Source organism: Prinia subflava, chromosome 21 (genome assembly GCF_021018805.1).
Source record: "Prinia subflava isolate CZ2003 ecotype Zambia chromosome 21, Cam_Psub_1.2, whole genome shotgun sequence".
Lineage (NCBI taxonomy): Eukaryota > Metazoa > Chordata > Aves > Passeriformes > Cisticolidae > Prinia > Prinia subflava.
Genome location: NC_086267.1, coordinates 5,913,381 through 5,935,140, shown reverse-complemented (window position 1 = coordinate 5,935,140; position 21,760 = coordinate 5,913,381). Strand labels below are relative to the sequence as shown.

The window sequence follows — 21,760 nt, the reverse complement described above, 5'->3', positions numbered from 1 at the left end:
GAGCATATCCTGGACTCATGCTCCCTCTACAGAAAATCAGGAGCACTTTCCATCTCTCTGATTGTTCAGCAAAGTGAGTTTCAAATTCCATCCTGTGGTCAAGAACAGCCCTGGGGTGTAAAACCTGATCAGTGCCTTGAAAGACAGAGTTTTTCCACAGGGAAAACACAAATCCTGAGAGATTTAAGATGTTAGGAAGGAATTCTTGCCTGGGAGGGGTGGTGAGGCTCAGAGAAGCTGTGATCAGGATGTTCTAAACTGCACCTTGTAGCAATGATTTCCACAGATTTTTCCTTCCTTTCAGTCTATTCTCTCCTAGCAGAAAAAAGGGAATAATTTTCAGGGAGTTTCCCAGCCTGAAGGAGCTCATTCTTTTCCCCCCTCAGCCCACTTCATCTCTTTGCCAAAATACAAAAATTAAATCACACTAAACCACCCAGAACTGCCTCAAACCCCAAAAAGAAAAGCAGAACCCAAAGCAGAACCCAGATTAGAAGTCCTCTGTCAGGGTTTATTTCAAGCACCTCTATTTTTCACAGCTTTCACAACTCTCTCCAACCATGCAGAACCAGCTGATTGTATCAGGCTTGTCCCAGGCATAGAAGTTTTTGTAGTTAATTAATAATTAGCTCTGAGCTTCTACTTTGGCCAACATCTGGATGTTTTACGTGACAGGGGTCAGTCAAAGACAAAAATAACCATTTTTTATTAGCACAAAATAGAACACCAAAATGAACATGCCCTTTAAGGATGCTCATACAATGCCTGAGGCTCCAGATAAGAGACAACAAAAGCTCTTGCAGGTAAATTCCCCGGAATTCTGATCCAATTCCCATCTCACCACAACTCTCAGGAAAATCCCAACCTTTCTGCAGTCAGGCTGTGAAAGAATGAGGTCTAGAAAAGAACTTTTCCCAAGGTTTGTGCCACATAAACAACAGGAATTCTTTCACTGATCCCACCTCCCACACCTGATTTGTCTCAGGTTCAGTCTCATCTCAAAGAGGGACTTCAGAAATTCAGCAACCACCAGAAAAATGCTCACACCTCTCCTCTGGGGAGGAAAACCAGTTTGTCCCTGGAAAACTCCTTCCTACTCTTTTTATCACAGTCAGAAAAAGGTTAAATGTCATCAACATACTTAAATATTTTTTTTAATTACAATTGCAGGTTAAGATTTGTGACAGGTGGGGTTTTTTTCATCGCCTGGAACTCCTCAGGTAGATCTTGGGGGTTTGCCACCCTGCAGGAGCACTTTTCAAGCCAGCTTTTTTCCAGATGCGCTCCAAATCTTTCTCAAATTTTATCTAAAACGGGAAAAAAAAGAAAAAAAGGCTTACTGCAATAGCATCACAGAATCCTTCACAGCATCACAGAATCCTTCACAGAATCCCAGAATTTTTTTTTGTTTTTTTGTTTAGGTTGGAAAATCCCTGCATCAATAGGGACAGGCTCACTGCAATAGCATCACAGAATCCTTCACAGAATCCTTCACAGAATTTTTTTTGGTTTTTTTGTTTAGGTTGGAAAATCCCTGCATCAACAGGGACAGGCTCACAGCAACAGCATCACAGAATCCTTCACAGAATCCCATAAAATTTTTTGGTTTTTTGTTTAGGTTGGAAAATCCCTGCATCAACAGGGACAGGCTCACTGCAACAGCATCACAGAATCCTTCACAGAATCACAGAATCCTTCACAGCATCACAGAATTTTTTTTGGTTTTTTTGTTTAGGTTGGAAAACCCCTGCATCAACAGGGACAGGCTCACTGCAACAGCATCACAGAATCCTTCACAGAATCACAGAATCCGTCACAGAATCACAGAAATTTTTTTGGTTTTTTTTGTTTAGGTTGGAAAATCCCTGCATCAACAGGGACAGGCTCACAGCAATAGCATCACACAATCCTTCACAGAATCACAGAATCTATCACAGAATTTTTTTTGGTTTTTTTTGTTTAGGTTGGAAAATCTCTGCATCAACAGGGACAGGCTCACTGCAACAGCATCACAGAATCTTCACAGAATCCTTCACAGAATCACAGAAATTTTTTTTTGTTTTGTTCAGGTTGGAAAATCCCTGCATCCCCAGGGCCAGGCTCCCTGGGGGACACTCGGAGAGCTGTGGCCTTTCACATCTCCCTCCCCTGAGCTCACCTGCCGCTTCTTCTTGCGCCCCTCCTTTATCCTCCTGCGGATGAACTTCCTCCTCTTGAGCAGCTTCCTGTACTTGTGCCTGTTCATTTTCCTCCTGCGGATCTTCAGCACGTTCCTGCACTGCACCCCCTCACGCAGGGCTCCCTCTCCCTCCTGCACATCCCCTGTCCCGGCAGCAGCAGGGGGACACTCGGAGGGCTGCGGGTTTTCATGGCTCCCTTCCTCCTGCTCCCCCTGGGCTTTGGGGAGGGAGTACCTCAGCGTCAGCCAGCTCTCCAGGGGGCTGATGGAGAGTTTCCTGGGCACCAGGATCTCCTCCAGCTCGGGGTCCAGCGTGTGCCACTGCTGCGGCTGTGCCCCGGCAGGGTTGGGGGGCTGGGTGCTGTAGTGTGCGGATGGAGAGCGGCAGCACAGCAGCGACGACACCGACCTGGGCAGGAGGTGGCCTTTGGGAGAAAGGGATGGCACTTAAAAGGAAGAATTTTCCAGCAGGAGCATGAGAAAAGCTCTGCCTGCCCCTCAAACCAGCAGACAGCTGTGGCCAGGGCAAGCTAAGGAAAGGAAACACTCGCAGAAGTTGTGTCGCCGTCACAAAAGTAAGGAAGGGGGTTCAATTTTAACTACAATGCTGTAATGTTGAAAATATATTCGATTTTACTGGGCAAGCTGCTCAGGTCACCCAGGCAGAGCAGGGTGGAGGCTCTCCTTCACTGGCAGGGGTTGGAATTCTGTATTCTTTAGGGTTCCCCTTACTGGGAGGCGTTGGAATTCCATATTCTTTAAGGTTCTCCTTCACTGGGAGGTGTTTCTGCCCATGGCAAGGGTTGGAATTCCATATTCTTTAAGGTTACCCTTACTGGGAGGGGTTGGAATTCCATATTCTTTAGGGTTCCCCTTCACTGGGAGGAGTTGGAATTCCATATTCTTTAAGGTTCTCCTTCACTGGGAGGGGTCCCTGCCCAGCAGGGTTTGAAATTCCATATTCTTTAAGGTTCCCTTTACTGGGAGGGGTTAGAATTCCATATTCTTTAAGGTTCTCCTTTACTGGAAGGGGTCCCTGCCCAGCAGGGTTTGAAATTCCATATTCTTTAAGGTTCCCTTTACTGGGAGGGGCTGGAATTCCATATTCTTTAAGGTTCTCCTTCACTGGGAGGGGTCCCTGCCCATGGCAGGGGTTGGAATTCCGTGGCCTTTAAGGTCCCTTCCAACCCAAACCTCTCCACAATCCCATCAAGTGAAAAGTTTTTGCATTTTCTGATGTAAAATCGATCTGGAATGGTGAGGAAGTGTTTGCTGTACCAAACCTCTGTGCTGCTAGGGAATCTTCTCCTAAGGTTAAAAGAGGTTAAAGCAAAGCCACACCATACTTACATACTAAGTATTTTACATAGTAAATCAGAGACATAAAAACATCTGACTCAACAACAGCCTCCTCTCTCCTGCGCTGCTTGGTGGAAAAGAAACTTCTGGGAGCCCAATTACCTCAGGAAAATAAACCCAAACAAACAGAAAACTTGGTCACACAATACCAATTTACCTGCAATTCTCGAAGCCTTCAGTAACTGGGAACTCAGCCGTGATATTAACATTTTGTTTCACTTTGTTCACTGGCAGAGCCAGCAATGACTGTTCAAATAAGAACATTTATTCAGCAATGCAAACATGCAGCTTTATAAAAACCTTCCCTATTCAAAACCACATTCCCAAAAGATGGGAAACATCCTCCCGGTTTTACCCTCAATCTGTCGGGCTCTGCTGTGGGGGTCAAGCACCGGGGCAGCTGAGCCGCGGAGGCGATTTATTAATAAAGCTTGGGCTGTTTTAACTTTAAAAACACAGTAAATCCAGCCGAGCTCCCTAGCAACGGCCCTGTTCCTCCCTAAGGCCGGGAGGAGCAGCCGCGCGGCCTAAGAACGGGCCGTCCCCGAGGGGCCGCCTCCTTCCCCTCAGCGCTCCCGGCACTGCCGGCGCTGCCCCGCCCCGGGCAGAGCCCTCACGGAGCCCCCGGAGCCGCCGCTCTCGCCCTCCCCTCACGGCCCCGCCGCCACCGCCGCCATCGCCGCCATCACCCACCGGCCCCGCCGCCACCGGAACTTCCGGCCGGCCGCAGCGCCCCCTGGCGGCGCGCGGGCAGCGCGCCCTCACCGCCCCTCGGGGTCCCTCAGGGGCCCTCGGGGTCCCTCGGGGTCCCTCGGGGTCCCTCAGGGTCCCTCAGGGTCCCTCAAGGTGCCAGTCTCGGTCCCTCACCGCCCCTCGGGGTCCCTCAGGGGCCCTCGGGGTCTCTCAGGGTCCCTCGGGGTCCCTCAGGGTCCCTCAAGGTGCCAGTCTCGGTCCCTCACCGCCCCTCGGGGTCCCTCGGGGTCCTCACGGGCCTTCATGATCCCTCACGGCCCCTCGGGGTCCCTCAGGGTACCTCAAGGTGCCGCTCTCGGCCCCTCAGGGTCCCTCACGGCCCCTCGGGGTCCCTCGGGGTCCCTCACCGCCCCTCGGGGTCCCTCAGGGGCCCTCGGGGTCCCTCACGGCCCCTCGAGGTCCCTCAGGGTCCCTCAGGGTGCCGGTCTCGGTCCCTGACAGCCCCTCAGGGTCCCTCAGGGTCCCTCACGGCCCCTCAGGGTCCCTCACGGGCCTTCATGGTCCTTCAGGGTCCCTCAAGGTGCTGGTCTCGGTCCCTCACGGGTCTTCATGGTCCCTCACGGCTTCTCAGGGTCCCTCACAGCCCCTCAGGGTCCCTCAAGGTGCCGCTCTTGGCCCCTCAGGGTCCCTCAGGGTCCCGCAAGGTGCCGGTCTCGGTCCCTCACGGGCCTTCACAGTCCCTCACAGCCTCTCAGGGTCCTTCAAAGTGCTGATCTCGGTCTCTTGTGGGCCTTTGTAGTCCTTCATGGTCCTTCAGGATCCTTCAAAGTGCTGGTCTCGGTCCCTGACGATCCTTCATGGTCCCCTCGTGTCCCCTCAGGAGCCCTCAAAATGCCAGTTTCAGTCCCTCGTGATCCTTCGTGATCCCTCACAGCCCTCACGATCCCTCAATGTGAAAGTTTTGGTCCCTCACGGTCATTCATGGTTCCCTCATGGCCCCTCATGATCCCTCAATGTGAAGGTTTTGGTCCCTCATGGTCATTCCTGGTTCTCTCACGGCCCCTCATGATCCCTCGAAGTGCCTGTGCTGTCCCTCGTGGTCCTTCATGCTCCCTCACACTCCTTCGTGGTCCCTCACAGCCCATTCCAATGCTTTTCAACCTTTCCATGAAGGAATTTTTTCTGAATATCAAACCTAAACCTCCCCTGGTGTAATTGAGGCCGTTCCCTCTCCTCCTGTCCCTGTTCCCTGGGAGCAGAGCCCGACCTGGGGCTGTCCTCTCCTGTCAGGGACTTGTGTGGAGCCACAAGTTCCCCCTGAGCCTCCTTTTCTCCCCCACAGCTCCCTCAGCCGCTCCTGCTGCTGCTCCAAACCTTCCCCAGCTTTGCTCCAAACTAAATCCTTCAACCAGTTCAATCCAGGCGTGTCCCTCATCCACCAGTTTGCACAGAGACCTCAGCCACTCGTGGAAAATTGGAGTTCACCTGCTGAGTCACAGGAACACCTCAGTAAAACCTGTCTGAGCAGGGAAGTGTGGCACAAAGAGCCACATCAGGAGGAATTTTGGGCATCAGGAGGAATTCTTAATTGAAAAGGTTGTTAAGTATGAGAACATGGTGGAGTCCCCATCCCTGGAGGTGCCCAAGGAATGACTGGACGTGACAGTCAGTGCTCTGGGCTGGGTGACAAGGTGGGGATTGATCACACCTTGGGCTCGATGGGCTTTTCCAACCTAAACAATTCTGTGATTCTGTGAAGGATTCTGTGATTCTGTGAAGGATTCTGTGATTCCGTGAGGGATCCTGTGATGCTGTTGCAGTGATCCCTGTTGATGCAGGGATTTTCCAACCTAAACAATTCTGTGATTCTGTGAAGGATCCTGTGATTCCATGAGCGATCCTGTGATTCTGTGAAGGATTCTGTGATTCCGTGAGGGATCCTGTGATGCTGTGAGGGATCCTGTGATTCTGTGAAGGATCCTGTGATTCTGGGAAGGATTCTGTGATTCCGTGAGGGATCCTGTGATGCTGTGAAGGATCCTGTGATTCTGGGAAGGATTCTGTGATTCCGTGAGGGATCCTGTGATGCTGTGAAGGATCCTGTGATTCTGGGAAGGATTCTGTGATTCCGTGAGGGATCCTGTGATGCTGTTGCAGTGATCCCTGTTGATGCAGGGATTTTCTAACCTAGACAATTCTGTGATTCTCTGAAGGATTCTGTGATTCCATGAGCGATCCTGTGATGCTGTGAGGGATCCTGTGATGCTGTGAAGGATCCTGTGATTCTGGGAAGGATTCTGTGATTCCATGAGGGATCCTGTGATGCTGTGAAGGATCCTGTGATTCTGGGAAGGATTCTGTGATGCTGTGAGGGATCCTGTGATGCTGTTTCGGTGATCCCTGTTGATGCAGGGATCATGGAAGGCACACAGACACCTCTCCCTGCCACACCCTCGTCTGTGTCGGGGGCCAGGTCCCGGTGGCTGCAGTCCAGGGACAGCCACACCTGTCCTCTCCCCTTACCTGGCTGTTGTTTTTCTTCTCTTGCTCGGCACAGGAACCCACCACCTTGGCACAGCATGAAAGTGCCTAATCAGCTGGCATGAGGCAGGGATGTTGAAGCCAATCCCAGACTTCAAAAGGCTTTTTGCTTTTATACCTACCTCAGCCAGAACACAAGAGATTTATTCACCAGCTGCTTTTAGTATTTCAGACTAAAGCAAGGGTCTGTGTCTGTTTTAGGTACACCCCACTGTGTCAAAATCAACCACCCTGAAAGGTTAGCATGGGTTAGAGTTCCTTCCTGAAAATTAGGAATAAAGTTCCCTTGTCAGGACAGAGAAACCTATGAGGATAAATTAAATCAAGCAAACACTTCGGTAAACAGACTTTAATCAAGACTTTACTGAAGACACTTCAGAAGTTTATGTACAAAACAACATTCCCACCCCCATATCAGGCTGTTAGTCACCCACTGGGAACAAAGCAAGTGCCTGGTGTACACTGGCAACCTGGGGACTCTCAGAGTTTGCCACAGTATTCACAGAAGTACCAAATTCCCTCGGTTTAAAGCTGGACAATCTCAGCCTTGGCTCAGTTAGGAACAAAGGAAATCAAAGGAGGTTTTTTTTTGGAGATAACTAAGCATACTGGAATCTGACAGCCTACGCTGGCCTTACTCTGAGGTCAGCTCATTTAATTCTGCAAAGAGCCAGAAGCCCACTTTGGGTTTGGAAGTGAAAAGGAACCAGCAGCCCCTGGATTTAACCTGCGGGTTTGGATCCATCTCAGAGGGTTCCAGGAGATGCCCATCTCCTGGAGATGAGAGCACAGTAGTGTTTGCAGGGAGCATTAGAGCAGAGCAGTAGCAATACCAAGTGAAAGACTCGGCCCCTTTGCTTTCCAAATACACCTAGAGAGAGGCTGAGTGTCAGACTGGCTATTTCAACAAGCGTGTAAAAAACCCCTAGAGACACAGACAGGAGTGGCGAGGTTAAACTGTGACTGACGAGCTGCTCCTGTAGAGTTGTGTGCACTTCTACCACGGCAGAGTTTCCCCTTGCCAGTCCAGGAAAGAACCATTTTCTTTTTCACCGAGACGCTCCAGAACAGAGAGAATACCTGGGATAGCCTCCTGCACCTGCATGGGAGCCTGGAACGAATCAAGCTTAGGTCATTACAGGGAATATCCTGCAGAAAAGAATTAAATGCACGTAAGGAGGTTCTAGAATGAAGGGGGATGTATTTTTGTGTGTCACAGCACACGGGGGTTGGGACAGCAGGGGAGCCCCAGTGTCACATTTCCAGCGCTGGCACTCACCATGTTCCCACCCATGTCTGTTTGAAGCCAGCCTGGGTGCAAGGAAATGCAGAGAATTCCGTCTGATTTCAGGTCTGCAGCGAGACACCGGGTGATCATGTTCAGTGCAGTCTGCAGGAGTGGAAACCAGCGATTATTGTGCTGTTTATGAGCCTTGAGCAGCACCTCAAGCCCACCTCCCTTCCACCCTGCTGTGTGCTGGCACAGGAAGGGGCTCTCAGTAACTCACGCAGACTTTCTGGGAACTCTGAAAGCTCTGCCACCACAAACTCACTGCCCTAAGACAAAGCTAAGTTATAATGGAAGATAAAGTAGCATTTGAAACGCCTCAGGAGCTGTGAGGAGAATAATATTGACATAAGGACTGTGTTTTTCTGCACTAATCGCTCCACAAACATTCATTTACTTCTGAACAGGGAAAACAAGCATTTAACAGCTTATGAGTAGGTGGTGTAGGAGAAGCTGTATGTGCGATCCTGGCTATCTGTACAAACTCCATCTCTGGATGTGAGAAAACTAAAAATCCCACCTGTCACAAGCTGCCACCACCACGTACAGGTCAGCACACCTTTTGCTGAGTTTCCTGCCTGCTCTCTCACTGGGACGGGAGAGGAGCAGAGCTGATGGAACCCACACTCGATGGCATCAGCTCCTCCCTGAATGCCAAACCCTGTCAGAGTCTAGAACATCCCTCTGGTCACCCTGGAGGGTTTGGAGACCGGGCAGGGGGTCTGGGGTCTGTCCCAGGGGCTCAGGCAGCCTCACACAGAGCCCAGGAGGACACTGCCTCTGATCCCTGCCATGGCAGTGAATGCCCACAGTGTGTGAAGAATCACAAGCTGAGAGAATTCAAAATAAGCAGTATTTAGTTTATCATAGAATGTAAATGTAGAATCGAGGGTTCTCAGTATATGGGGTTGAAGAGGCAAGATGGAGGAATTGGGGAGTGGCCCCTGTGCTCCTTATTCTTGTCCTTGTCCCCCATTTTCTGCTGAGTTGGATCTCAAGGATTGGTTTAGAGTAGAAATGACATGTTAACATAGGTAGTAAGTATTGGTGTGATTCTGTAAATAAAAAGTTCGTTTTGGACAGTGGTTGGGTCAGGGGAATGGTACAAAGGGTCCAGGACCCTCTGATCCGCCCAGTCCCCCGCGTGTCCTGCTCTGCTGGGGACGCCCTGCAGAGCTGAGAAAGAACTGAGATAATGAAGAATAAACAACCTTGGGAACACGGACTGGGGGCTCAGCTTGTCTCTACCTCTGGTGTGAAACACTTAAGGCAAAGAGAAGACGAAAAACCTCATTACCTCTGGGAACAGCAACCCCGAGGAGAATCACAGGGAAAAGCAACCCTGAGAAAACCCCTTGGGAGTGGATCCGGACCAGAGCAGGGATTTGGCAGCCTGTCCTCCAGAAGCTGCTCCAGCTGCACGGTTCCACAGCTCCCATGTGAAGAACAGGAACATTTTTTGTGTCCACAGAGGTGCTGCACCCCTTCCTAAGGCCAGCGTGGCCTCTACCTGCCCTCAGCCAGGGGAATCCACAAACCTTTGCTATCCTGTAGGGATAGACCTTGAGGAACATCTCATTTGCCTGGACGAGCTGCATGGAGGCAGCGAGGGAGGACATGTTGATGATGGCAGCTCTGTGACAGCCCATTCCAGTGCCCAGCTGTGCTGCCTTCCTCAGCAGCGGGAGGAACGCCTGCGGAAAGCAGAGTTTGCTTTAATTCGGTGGGTTGGGTTGGAGTTGGATCACTCCCTCACTCAAAGCAGGAATGCCAGCACAGCTCTGTGCCACCAGCACGAGGTGGTGATGGCTCCTCAGACGCAGTGGCCGGAGGAAAGCTTCCTCCAGCAGCCTCTCGTGCCATGAAGTGATGCCACTCCAGCTGCACCAACAGCAACTCTCCAGACAGGCAGGTCCATGGCAGAACTGTCTCTGTGCACTCCCAAGGGGACAAACACCTGGACAAACACCTGGACAAACACCTGGACAAACACCTGGACAAGCCCAGCTCACTGGTGGAGAAGCCCCAGATTAATCCCACCCCTCCCAATCCTTACCTTGGTGACCATGAGCTGGGCCACGGTGTTGGTTTCATAAATGGTGAGCATGGTCTCTGCTGTCACCTCCTCCAGCGAGGCGAGCACGTTGATGCCAGCGTTGTTGATGAGGCAGTTCAGGCCTTTATCTCCCACGATTTCTTCCACTTCCTTGACCACTTTCTTGATGCTGTTCTCACAGACCACATCTGCACACAGGAGGCAGGAAAAGCCCCAGTGAACTTCAGGGTGTGCCTGGTACCACACAACTCGTGCCAAACCAAAGCTGAGCCTCAGTGGGGATGTCTGGGCAGCACACAGGTGAAAATGCACAGATTTTACAGAATCACATTTCCCCAGTGTTATCTAAAGATGGTTTTCAGCTGCTGGAGATCGTGTCCAGCTACTGATCACTCAGGAGACCAAATTTTTTAAGATGCACTCACCTAAGCTGAACAAATTTCTGTACACAGAAATAAAGCCCTTTACTCACCCAGTTGCAGGAGCTTGATGTTGCTGTATTGCTTGCTAAGCTGCTGCAGTTCCTAGGAAGAAGAATTTTTTAAAATTATATATATATATATATATATAAAATATATATCTCCATGGCTATAATGGACATCAGTTTGAATTCTGCACCTCCAGAACTGCAACGGAAATATTTTCATGACTGGACTCAAGGCAGTGATTCTCCTTTGTTTTCCAGCCTGCTGAGCAGCTTTTCTAAAAGCCAGATCAAGAAACTGGACTCTTCCCCTGCTTAGTCCAGACTCCAGCGTGCTGGATTTTTAGTGGGATATTTCTCAGTTTTAGTGCTCACTTCTCAGCATTCCAGTAAAAATCCAGAGCCTTCCCAATTCTGTAAGAAAAGTGTAATTGTCCTGAAGCTCAGCTAGTGCTGGACATCACTTCAGGACAACAGGGAGGCTTTTAAAAAGCCATTTGGAATTCCTGCTTGCAGGAAAAGTTTCCCCATGGGGATTCCATTTCCCCAGCAGCCTGTTAGTGTCAGTTCTTGTAAGTGGAGGTGAAGCCCACCCTGAAATGAGCCCCAGGCATGGGCACTGTCCAGGAGAAGTTCCCCTCCCTGCCCTGCCTGTCAGAGCGGTGTTCCTGCTGCACAAAGTGTGTCCAAACTGGATTTATGGGCCCTGCTGGGATACTCAGGTTTCTGTGCCACGAAGCCGAGTGGGAAGTGTGGCCAAACACAACAGATGGATTCCATATTCCCAGTCATGTTCAGGAGACACAGCAACCTGGCCAAACATTCCAGCCCCAGCAAATCCCTTTCTTCGGGAGCCCTTTGGGAATGGGGGTCAGGAGGGAAGGTTTGGAAAGAATCCTCCTCTGCCCCTTGGAGATGCTTTAGGGACTCCGTGTCCTCTCACAAACCAGAACGGGTCACATCTTTTATCTCACCCAGACCCTGCAGGGCTCTCTCCAGGCTTGTTCGGGAGATTTGTTCTCCCTCCAGAGGCCAATCTACAACTGCAATTAAAGCTATTAAGGGGAGGGGGAAGGAAAAACAAGTCAGAAGCACAAAACCAGCAGACACTCCTTGCTTTGGACAGGGCTTGGTGGGACAGATTTCCATAAATTAAAGGCTCAGAACACACTGTCTTATTTCTAGATAGTCCAGGATGAAATAGCTGTGCCGTGTCAAGGCCTGCAGTAATTCTGTCACTGGATTTCAGTTTGACACTATCACTTAGTGCATAATAAACTCCAGGAGCGCTCTGGCTTCTCAAGGTTTGTCCAGTTATTTATAGTTTGTTTATTTATGTGCTTTACTCTCTGACAGAAACGAGCTACCAGCCCCTGCTGAAAGGCCAGAGCTGCTTTGAGCAGCAACAGCAACTGAGAGGCTCCTGAAGTGAGCAATATTTTCAATTAAGAGCTGAAGCATTCTCCAGTACATAGACAGCATGAAATTACAATAGCTGCATGCAAATTAGGTTTAAAATTCAATGGGTTTTGCAGTTAATTACTTAGTTAACAAGTGACTCCCACTTCAGGGGTTTAAATTTCTGAGAAGCAGCTCCCAGGCACAAAGCTGATCTCGACAGCTTTGGTCTTCAAGAATGTTACACCTGATATAAGCTGAAAAATCCAGTTAGAACATCTAAAAAATGCAGGAAAGCCTATTTTCCCCCTCCTGTGACTAGAAGGAACATGAGAAGAGGAGGACTGAGACAGGTATAGCCAACATATCCCAGCTAAGTCATTTTTAATTAGTGTGCTGTGACAGATAATTTAAAAACAAACACGACAAACAAAACCCAACAAAAAGCCACAACACAACCCCCTAACTCTGTGTTTATTTAGCATAGTAGCTGTAGAACTGCTCTGCACCTGAACAATCACCCCTGAGAATCAACTCCTAAGGAGTCCAAGACGAGAATTAAACTCTGATTAGCATCTGTTGTTTCCTGCTTGCTGATTTTTAATTACGATTAACAAAGAGTCAGCCTATTCTGATTTAAACAAGATCCTCTGGCGCTCGGGGCTCCAGACACAGACCCATCAGCACACAGGGTATTTATTGCTAGATTTCAACCAGGAATGTTCTGTTGTCTTTGTCATTTAACAAGATTTACTTTGCCTTCTTTATGAAAGCATTATCCACTTCAGTTACAGCTCTTGGAAAGGGCCTGGCCCCACTCAGCCAGTTGGAAGCAATCAAGCCAAGCAAACAGAGCCTGCGGGCAGGATAAAGGTGTTTGGGAATCCTTCCCCTCATCCTGCAAAGCCAGAGGTGTATCCTATTTTTCTGTGTCCCTCTGAGACAGGTTTCAGTACCACAGTGTAGAGCCAGCTCACTGTTCAAGCCTGGAACAGCTTCCACAGCACTGCCCTGACCCACAGCCCGCTCTGACTCCAGGAGAGCCAGACCTTACTGCTGTAGGAAGTGTAAAACACATCCAGGAAACAAAATAATCAAACAAAACAACTCCGCAATAACCCCGAATTAGAAAGACTCCGAGAATGCCCTCTCTGCCTGATGTATATTCAGAAATGCCCCTTTTTCTTGATATATCTGGCACACAGATTGCTCAGCTGCTCTTCCCGGTTGCAAACCACATGGAGAAAATATGTGTTAAAAGGAAAAACAAGCCCCAAAGCTGACAGAGACAGGGAGCAGAGAGAGCTCCGCGTCTGACAAGGGAACAGGCACCGTCTGTAACAAAATCTCAGAATCTCCTGCACATGGAGCCCTGGGAGCATCCCAGAGCTCTGCACAGGACTCGGGCAGAGAGGGATTTATTCACTGGGAACTCCCTCGGGCTGTGGGAGAGCAGGAGATGCTCCTGTGCACATCCCACAGCTCTGGGCACCACAGATTTATTTATTCCCCCCTGGCCGTCTCCTCCTTCCCCCAGCGCAGAGGGGGCTCCTGGGGCTGTGCCAGTTTTAAATGCGGTCCTTTAGGGCAAAGTTTTTAAGTTTTTCCCTTTTATGGGAGAGCAGGATGGGGGAGTAAAGAGGAAAAAGAGGAGTGTGGGGAGAATTCCAGCTGTGTCCATGAGCCTGTGTTGGCTCCCTGGTAATGCCTGCACATCTGGAGAGCAAAGACAGGACACCGGGATTATTTCCCGGGAGATTTGTGGCTGCTCCCACTGTCAGCGCTGGAGCAGCCCAAGAAAAGGCAGATGGGAATCAGAGCGTGGCTGGAGGAGTCTCCGATGCTTTTCCAGGAGGGGCAGTGCTTATCTGGCCGCCTGCGGGCCTGCTGCTCGTTATCGTGTGATCTGCAGCCCATTTGTTAGGCAAATGTTCTGCGGAGGCCACCTAGGAGCTCCTCAGCCCCACAACTCGAATTTTCACAACTTCTGCCAGCACAGACTCACATGCAAAAGGCCGCAGCTGTTCAGCATTACCCCAAGGTTGGGGAGTTACAGGAGATGTGCTGCTTTTCCTGGTAAAGAGGAAAGCAAAGTCAAATTTCCCCAGCACCTTTGGAAAGGCAGGTCCTTGGGGACTCTGCTCTGTCCATTGAGGGCTCCAAAATATTCAGTCATCACCCTGCTGAGAGATTCTTGCCCAAGGTGGAACTGTATTTGCCAGCAGCTAAATGTATTTAATCACTTTTCCCTCTGAAAACTGGAAGATTATTTTTCAAAGCCTTTTCGTTTAAGCTCTGCCCATCTCCATTCTGCAACAGGAAAATGCTGCTCTGCCAAACAGGAGGAGAGCAGAATTTAAAGGAACTGTCCAAAGTTCTTTCCACTGTTCTTTCTCCAGGTTCATCCTCTCATGCAGGAGAGGAAATGGGGGACAATTCACTTAAATCAGTGAGGATTTTTCATATGGTCAACAAAAGGGGAAAAACCAAAATTAGACCACCTGAACTGCTGTCAAGGGAAAAAGCACTGACCCAGAGAAAGAAAAAACTCCCTCAACTTCACAGCCCTGTGTGCACGGCCAACAAACAGGTCTGGGATGGGCCAAGCCCATTTCACGTGCCCTGAGTTGAGCCTGCAGTGCCAACAGAGAGCAGGAACCCAAATTCTGGGTGTTCAAGAGGAACCTGAACTCTGGATGTTCAAAATTCGCCCCGAAAGTCAGTGACAGCAAAGGCTCCTCTCTGAGAAAGAAGAAAAAAATTAATAAAAACAACAAGAAAATCACTGCACCTTTGCCTTTCCTACCACACTCAGCAGCACTGCCGGGCTGGAGCAAGCTTGGAGAGCTTTGGATTTGTTGCTCCCATGAGGAAAATTCCCAGTGCTGGAGGCTGGGGCAGGTCTGTTCCTGCCCTCTGCCAGCCCCAAGGACCAGCAGGGAACGTTCTCAGAGGGTCAGGAGGGTTTGTGCCAGCTCCACGCACTGCAGATGGGGCAGATAATGCCGGTGAAACCACTACAATACCTTTAGTAAAGATTTCTGTTCCTTGAGGAGTTTCCAAACCCATCTGTTAGAAATCTGTTTTCAGCTGACTGCAGTTTCTATTGATGTCCTGCCAAAGCGCGGCACATGGCCTAGAGGTCCTCACAAAGAACAAAAACCCACCCTGATCCACCAAGGACAAAACTTGTCCCCCCTCAAAAATAAAAATGCTCAGGATGAACCCCATGTGGCCGGCAGGGCTGGGGCTGCTGGAATGTGGCTCCTGGCCAGCTTCCTGCCAGAGCCTTTCCAGGTTTCTCCTGCCAGAGCCTTTCCAGGTTTCTCCCTCCAGCCAGGAGTGACCCAGACTCTTCCCAGACACATCGCACTGTCTGAAGGGCTGTTTCATCCTCCTGTGCAGATTTGCAGCCTTTGGATTCGGGATTTTTAAATACTGACCACACACACAAAAAAAAATCAACCCAGAACTGATGAGTTGTGCTGAGATTTGCCCGGGTAATGTTTCCTAGCGAGCCCTTCCTGTTGAAGGAACCATTTCAGTTCTCCGTGTAATGGATCCGAGATCATTATGATGAAAAATCACAGGGGCCAGTCGGTGAAAAAGAGACAGAACCTCCCTGGGCACTGCCTGAAGCAGCTTTAGGACAAACAAGGCAGGAGATTTCGATCTAGCACGGGTCAGATGTCTCTGCTGCTTTCCTGTGCCACTGCTGCACCGGGCTCTTGTGCAATCACCGGTAGGAAATGGGGCTGGGAGCGGAGCCAGCCCGGGTAACCCGAGTTAAAAGGGAAGAAAGGAGGGAATTTCTGCTCAGGTGGTGCCAGGAGGGGCTCGGGCTGGGGGGAGCTGTGCACCTGATCCCAGCCTCGCTGGGCTGTTTCTCTGTGCTTTCATTCAGAAATACCCTAAATGTTCCTTTGTACTGGAGGGGTGTGGGGTTTTTGGTTTTTTTGGGGGTTTTTTTGGGGGTTTTGGTGGGGTTTTTTTGGGTTTTTGTTTGTTTGTTTGGGTTTTTTGGGTTGTTTTTTTTTTTTTTTTTTTTTTTTTTTTTTTTTTGTTGTTGTTGTTGTTGTTGTTGTTGTTGTTGTTGGTTTTTTTTTTTTTTTAATTAAGATATTTTCCTTCAGTGTCACAAGTACCTGCAGAGCAGCAGCAGCTCCTGGAGAGGCAGAGGTCAGGCTGCTGCTGTTACCTGGCCCTGTCCCACATCCTTTCACCTTTTAGGGTTGGTTTTGGTTTTTTGTAGCTAAGCAGCAAAGAAAGTCTCTGTGTTTGGTTTATTGCTAGGACGGTGTGATCACAATCTGCATGAGAGGAACCAAAGCCCCCGGGAGGAACAGCCACAGGGGCTCTGTTTCCCTCTGCACGTTTTTCCAGGGAATTTCCAGGGAATTTCCAGGGAATTTGCCTCTTGGTTGAAACAGAGGAGATGCAGGAATGGGGCTGTGGGTACCAATTCTCCTTCCAAGTGCCCGGGCCAGTCCAGAGGGGTTTGAGACTGTCCCAGGGCTGAGAGCTCTGCGCCCTGCAGCTCCTCCGGAGGGGAGGAGGAGGGGATGGAGACCCAGAGCAGGGGATGGACACCTGGAACAGGGGATGGATACCTGAAACAGGGAATAGGGACCTGGAGCAGGGAATGGATACCTGGAGCAGGGAATGGGGACCTGGAGCAGGGGATGGATACCTGGAACAGGGAATAGGGACCTGGAGCAGGGGATGGATACCTGGAGCAGGGGATGGATACCTGGAGCAGGGGATGGATACCTGGAACAGGGGATGGAGACCCAGAGCAGGGGATGGATACCTGGAGCAGGGAATGGAGACCTGGAGCAGGGGATGGAGACCTGGAGCAGGGAATGGAGACCTGGAGCAGGGAAATGGAGATCTGGAGCAGGGAATGGAGACCTGGAGCAGGGAATGGGGACCTGGAGAGAGATGGAGACCCGGAGCAGGGGCTGGAGACCTGGAGCAGGGGATGGACACCTGGAGCAGGGGATGGATACCCGGAGCAGGGAATGGAGACCTGGAGCAGGGAATGGATACCTGGAGCAGGGATGGAGACCTGTGTGTGTTCCTGTTACCCAAATTCCCCCCCACTGAGGAGAGCCGAGATCAGCCCGGACATGCAGCAGGAGCCGCCGCTGCTCACAGAGTGCCTGATCACCCTCAGTGATTTGCCTCCTAGAAGTTTGAGGTGTGTGTGAAATTTGTCTGTCAGGCTTTTGTAGGAGTTTGGGGACAGGGCAGGAGTCCCCAAACCACTGCGATGCTGCAGCAGCAGAGACTGGGGCTGAAATGGGAGAGAGAGGTGGATCCAGGAGCAGCAGGTAACAAAAGCTGTTTGCAGCAGAAACTCCGACCCCTGCCCAGCCGGGACGGGCACTAAGAGAAGCGCTCAGTTCATCGCTCGTTTGGGCTTTCTCGCTTGTTCCAAGCGCAGCAGAGAAAAAGACAGGAGGGCACGGCTCCTGCTGGGGACACGGACACGCCGTGGAGAGAGAGAAGGAGGGAAAGCTGTGGCGGGTCCCACGGGAAAACTCTCGGAAGGACCATGGGCTGCCCCTGCAGGGCCGTGCACAGCCGGAGGAGGACAGGACAGACATCTCCAGCAGCAAATCCAGCGAGAAACTCGGGGATAAAGGAAGGGCATGGCAGGAGCGTGGGAGATGCTGCAGCTGCCCGGCCCTGACCCGCTCGCTCTCCTCCTCCCGGGAACGCTCCCGAGCATCAATAAACCCCAGCTCCAGCCCCGGAGAGCTCCCCGGTACCGGCTCCACCCGCCCCGGCTCCAGCCCCGGAGAGCTCCCCGGTACCGGCTCCACCCGCCCCGGCTCCTGCCCCGGACGGGAGCTCAGTCCCGGCTCCATCCCAGCCCGGGCTCTCGCTGCCGGCACAGGGATGCTCGAGATGTTCCGCGCTTCCAAAGTGCCTTCTCCTCCCTCCCGACCCCTTTACACCGCTCCGGGGACCCGCGGCGCCCCCGCCCCGCTTACCTGCGCCTTCTCGGGGTAGCGGCAGGTCGCAAAGACCAAATCCGGGGAGGGGCTGGCGGCTGCGAGCCCCCGCACCAGCCCCAGGCCGATGCCGCGGCTGCAGCCGGTGATGAGCACGGAGCGGCAGCGCGGCTGGGCCATGCTGCCTCGGCCCGGTTCGCTGCGCTGCCCGGTTCGCTGGGCTGCCCGGTTCCCTGGGCTGCCCGGTTCCCTGGGCTGCCCGGTGCTCTGGGCTGCCCGGTGCTCTGGGCTGCCCGGTTCGCTGGGCTGCCCGGTTCCCTGGGCTGCCCGGTGCTCTGGGCTGCCCGGTTCTCTGGGCTGCCCGGTTCCCTGCGCTGCCCGGTTCGCTGAGCTGCCCGGTTCTCTGCGCTGCCCGGTTCTCTGCGCTGCCCGGTTCCCTGCGCTGCCCGGTTCTCTGCGCTGCCCGGTTCTCTGCGCTGCCCGGTTCCCTGCGCTGCCCGGTTCCCTGCGCTGCCCGGTTCGCTGAGCTGCCCGGTTCCCTGCGCTGCCCGGTTCTCTGGGCTGCCCGGTTCTCTGGGCTGCCCGGTTCCCTGGGCTGCCCGGTTCTCTGCGCTGCCCGGTTCCCTGGGCTGCCCGGTTCTCTGCGCTGCCCGGTTCCCTGCGCTGCCCGGTTCCCTGGGCTGCCCGGTTCTCTGCGCTGCCCGGTTCCCTGGGCTGCCCGGTTCTCTGCGCTGCCCGGTTCCCTGCGCTGCCCGGTTCCCTGGGCTGCCGCCGCTCCCGGAGCCCACGCGGTTCCCAACCTGCGCCGAGCGGGGCCGCCCCGGGCCCGCCCCCGCCGCGGCGCCTCCCCCGCCCGGGGAACGGGCTCGGAGAGCGGCCAGGGGAGGGGAATTGGCTCTTCCCCCTCCCGGCTGGTACCCAAACCCTGTCCCAGCAATTTCAGTGGCCCCTGACCCCTTTGACCCTCATTTGTCGCTCCCACAGAACGGGACGGGGGTGAAATCGCTCTCCTGGCAGGCAGAAAAAAAAGGATTCAGCTCTTCACGGGGGGATGAAGCAGAGGCAGGAATGAACTTATTCCTTATTGCTCTCTACAACTTCCTGAAGGGAGGTTGTAGACAGGTGAGGATCGGTCTCTTCCACCGGGCAGAACAAGGGGACACAGTCTCAAGCTACGTCAGGGAAGGTACAGGTTGGATATTAGGAAAAAAATTTTTCACTGAAAGAGTAATAAAGCACTGGAATTGTCTTCCCAGGGAGGTGGTGGAGTCACCATCTCTGGATGTGTTTAATAAAAGACTGCACATGGCACTTAGTGCTATGTCTAGTTGAGGTGTTAAGGCATAGGTTGGACTTGATGATCTTAGAGGTCTCTTCCAACCTCATTATTCTGTGATTCTGTGAACCCCCATTTCTGCACTCCCCACGTTCCTGCCCAAGCTTTTTAGGGTGTGCCAGGCTCTACCTTTCTCTCCCTTCCTCGCTGTGGATGACCTGATCTAGAAATTCCTGCAGGATCTTGCCCTGTGCTCCTCCTCACCCCATCCCCCAGATCAGGAACGATTATTGACCTGCACTCATGCAGAAAGGGGGAGATGGAGTTTAAAGGCTTTAATTACATCTGTGAGCATCATATCGCTCTTTTCTTCTTTAAAAGATCAGTGCATTTTTAAAACTCATTTCATCCTGGTGGAGGTCAAGGATAGACTCTGCCCTTGGACTTAGGAAACTGAAGAACAAATATTTGGTAATTTGGAAAAATTCCGGGAAAAAGCCTCAAACAGCTGCCGCCTCTGCCTTGTTTCCCTTTTGTTGGTTTAATTCTAAATACCTGCAACAGCTCCAAAAACGCACAGGATTTATATATATTAACTATTGCTGCTGGATAGCTCAGGTTTGATGTTCACAGTCGCAGGGGAGATGAAGAAGATGACAAAACCCGTGTTTTGTTCCCTTTGTTCCCTTCTGGAAGGGCCTGGATTCCCATTCCCCAGGGCTGGGGGAGAGCTCATCCCTTTGGACAGCAGCCGTGGCAGGGAGGCAGCAGCACAGCTGCCCTGGATATTGATATATATATCTATATCTATATATATATATAAAAGTTTTCTGTCAAATGAAGCTCCAGTCCAGCAACTTCTGTCCCACAGAGCAACACTCCTCTTTCCCAGTACTTTAATCCATCACCTCCCTCCCCACGTGTACTGGTGCATTTCAGAACAGTTTCCTTTGTGCTTTACCACCATTCTGGTTAGGAAATATATTTTTTTAATGCTAAGTGACCTCTTTGTGCTGGGGATGTCGGCACAGCTGGGATTGGCAACCTCTGGGAAATCCCTTGGGCTCTCAGCTGGGAAAGCTTTGGTGGCCGAGCCTCTGCTGACACAACTGCAGCTCTGCCACAGGGAATTTACTGCTGGGTGAGGAATTTTTGGGAAAACCTCAGCCCTGGAGGAGTATTGCCCAGGATGGGACGTGTGGCTGGACCAGGCAGGTTTTATCTGAGCACAGAGCAGGTGGGATTTATCTGAGGAATGCAGATCAGAGCCTGGCCACGCCTGAGGTGATTTCTGCCAGTCAGGTTTCACAGCAGAACATCCCTGAGAGCAGAAGGAATTGCAGAGAGCGACCTCAGCGAGGTTCTGATGCCTGAGAGCCATGGCAGAGTCACCGGAGGCTGAGCAAACAAAGCCATAACTCCCCTGAAGGGCTCAGAGCTGTTTACACACTCAGGGGTTCATGTGGGGCTTTTCAGGTGAAATTCTGGCAGCTCCAGGCACGGGAGCCTGCCCTGCTCAGCAGGAGTGAGCTCCTGCCCTGGCCCAGCAGTCCCACGCCAAACCCACCGCGGGTGTTCAGCCACATTTTCACCCAAGAACTGTCACAAAGCCCAAGGGAGGGGTGGGATTCTCCTGAGATCTCCAGAAATCACCCCCAGTTCTTCCTCCTTGTCCAGCTGAGGAGGCCCAGAGCAAACACAGCTCAGGAAATTCAGCTGGGACCTGCCAGCTGCTCCTGAAGTCAGAGAAATGCACTTTCCCCCTCCAATCTTTGTGGATTGTGGGATTTTATGTTCGGTACCCAAAATTTCTGCCTTTAAGGGAATGGGGGCCTAATTCCAAGTCTCGAATCCACTACAGTTTGAAAATCTCTTCCTTTTGCACCAATTTCTTTCCTTATGAGTAGGCACAAGTGGTGTAGCTCATAAGAAAGTACTCTCAAGTGAATGTAATAGAAAATCAAATACTTTAATGAAATTGGGGAGCATGAGAGTAACAGCTCAGATATACCACTAGAACTGATACTACTGGGCTGTGGGGCTCTGCTAATTGGTTTTTAAATGCTCTGTTCATCAAGCATGCAGACTGACAAACTACGAATCCTTCAGAGTGTCAAAGATCCTGAGTAAAGAATTTTCAACCACTTCAAATGGATATATAGGAAATGTCTTCTGAGCTGGTGGCCCGCACACAGCATTGCACAGATAAAAATATACTACTCTCAATGCACAGAGCTAAATACTTTCACATTTATCAGAATTTTCTACACAAGTCTTTTTTTTTTTTTTTGGATAGAATTCAAGTTTTGAATTTTCTGTATATATCTTCACCTGTATTAAACAAATGCTTATTTACATCGTGGGTAAAGTGTAAAGGCTAGGAAGGCCATTTTCCCATACTGTACTGTAACACTGCAAAATATATATATATACACAGAGAACCTAATATAGGCAACGGGTCTAAAAAAAGTCACCTCCCACCTGTACAACATCACCAGCATGAAAAGAGGGCGTTGTTAGCACCAAACCACCCCTGGGGGGGCTGAGGAGCCTTCCAGCCCCACAGGGAAGCACAGCATTCCCAGG

The 21,760-nt window shown here is 51.4% G+C and overlaps 2 protein-coding genes across 3 annotated transcripts; both read right to left on the bottom strand.

Annotated features, from left to right (window-relative positions):
* Positions 1–685: 685 nt before the first annotated feature.
* Positions 686–4,266, bottom strand: AURKAIP1 (aurora kinase A interacting protein 1). Of its 2 annotated transcripts, none has more exons than XM_063417022.1 (4): positions 4,232–4,266; positions 3,696–3,784; positions 2,159–2,604; positions 686–1,307 (listed from the first exon to the last, which is right to left on the bottom strand). In XM_063417022.1, exons 2-4 carry the CDS (start codon positions 3,745–3,747, stop codon positions 1,200–1,202), a joined length of 606 nt encoding a protein of 201 aa, XP_063273092.1. In that variant the 5' UTR covers positions 3,748–3,784; positions 4,232–4,266; the 3' UTR covers positions 686–1,199. The 2 variants fall into 2 exon arrangements, with proteins under 2 accessions (XP_063273092.1, XP_063273091.1); XM_063417021.1 differs by lacking the exon at positions 4,232–4,266 and adding an exon at positions 3,894–4,225.
* Positions 4,267–7,106: 2,840 nt separating this feature from the next.
* Positions 7,107–18,709, bottom strand: LOC134560957 (C-signal-like). Its single transcript, XM_063417439.1, has 6 exons — positions 17,938–18,709; positions 10,589–10,640; positions 10,117–10,304; positions 9,599–9,754; positions 8,052–8,162; positions 7,107–7,883 (listed from the first exon to the last, which is right to left on the bottom strand). The coding sequence occupies exons 1-6, from the start codon at positions 18,076–18,078 to the stop codon at positions 7,770–7,772; spliced, it is 762 nt and encodes a 253-aa protein (XP_063273509.1). The 5' UTR covers positions 18,079–18,709; the 3' UTR covers positions 7,107–7,769.
* Positions 18,710–21,760: the final 3,051 nt, after the last annotated feature.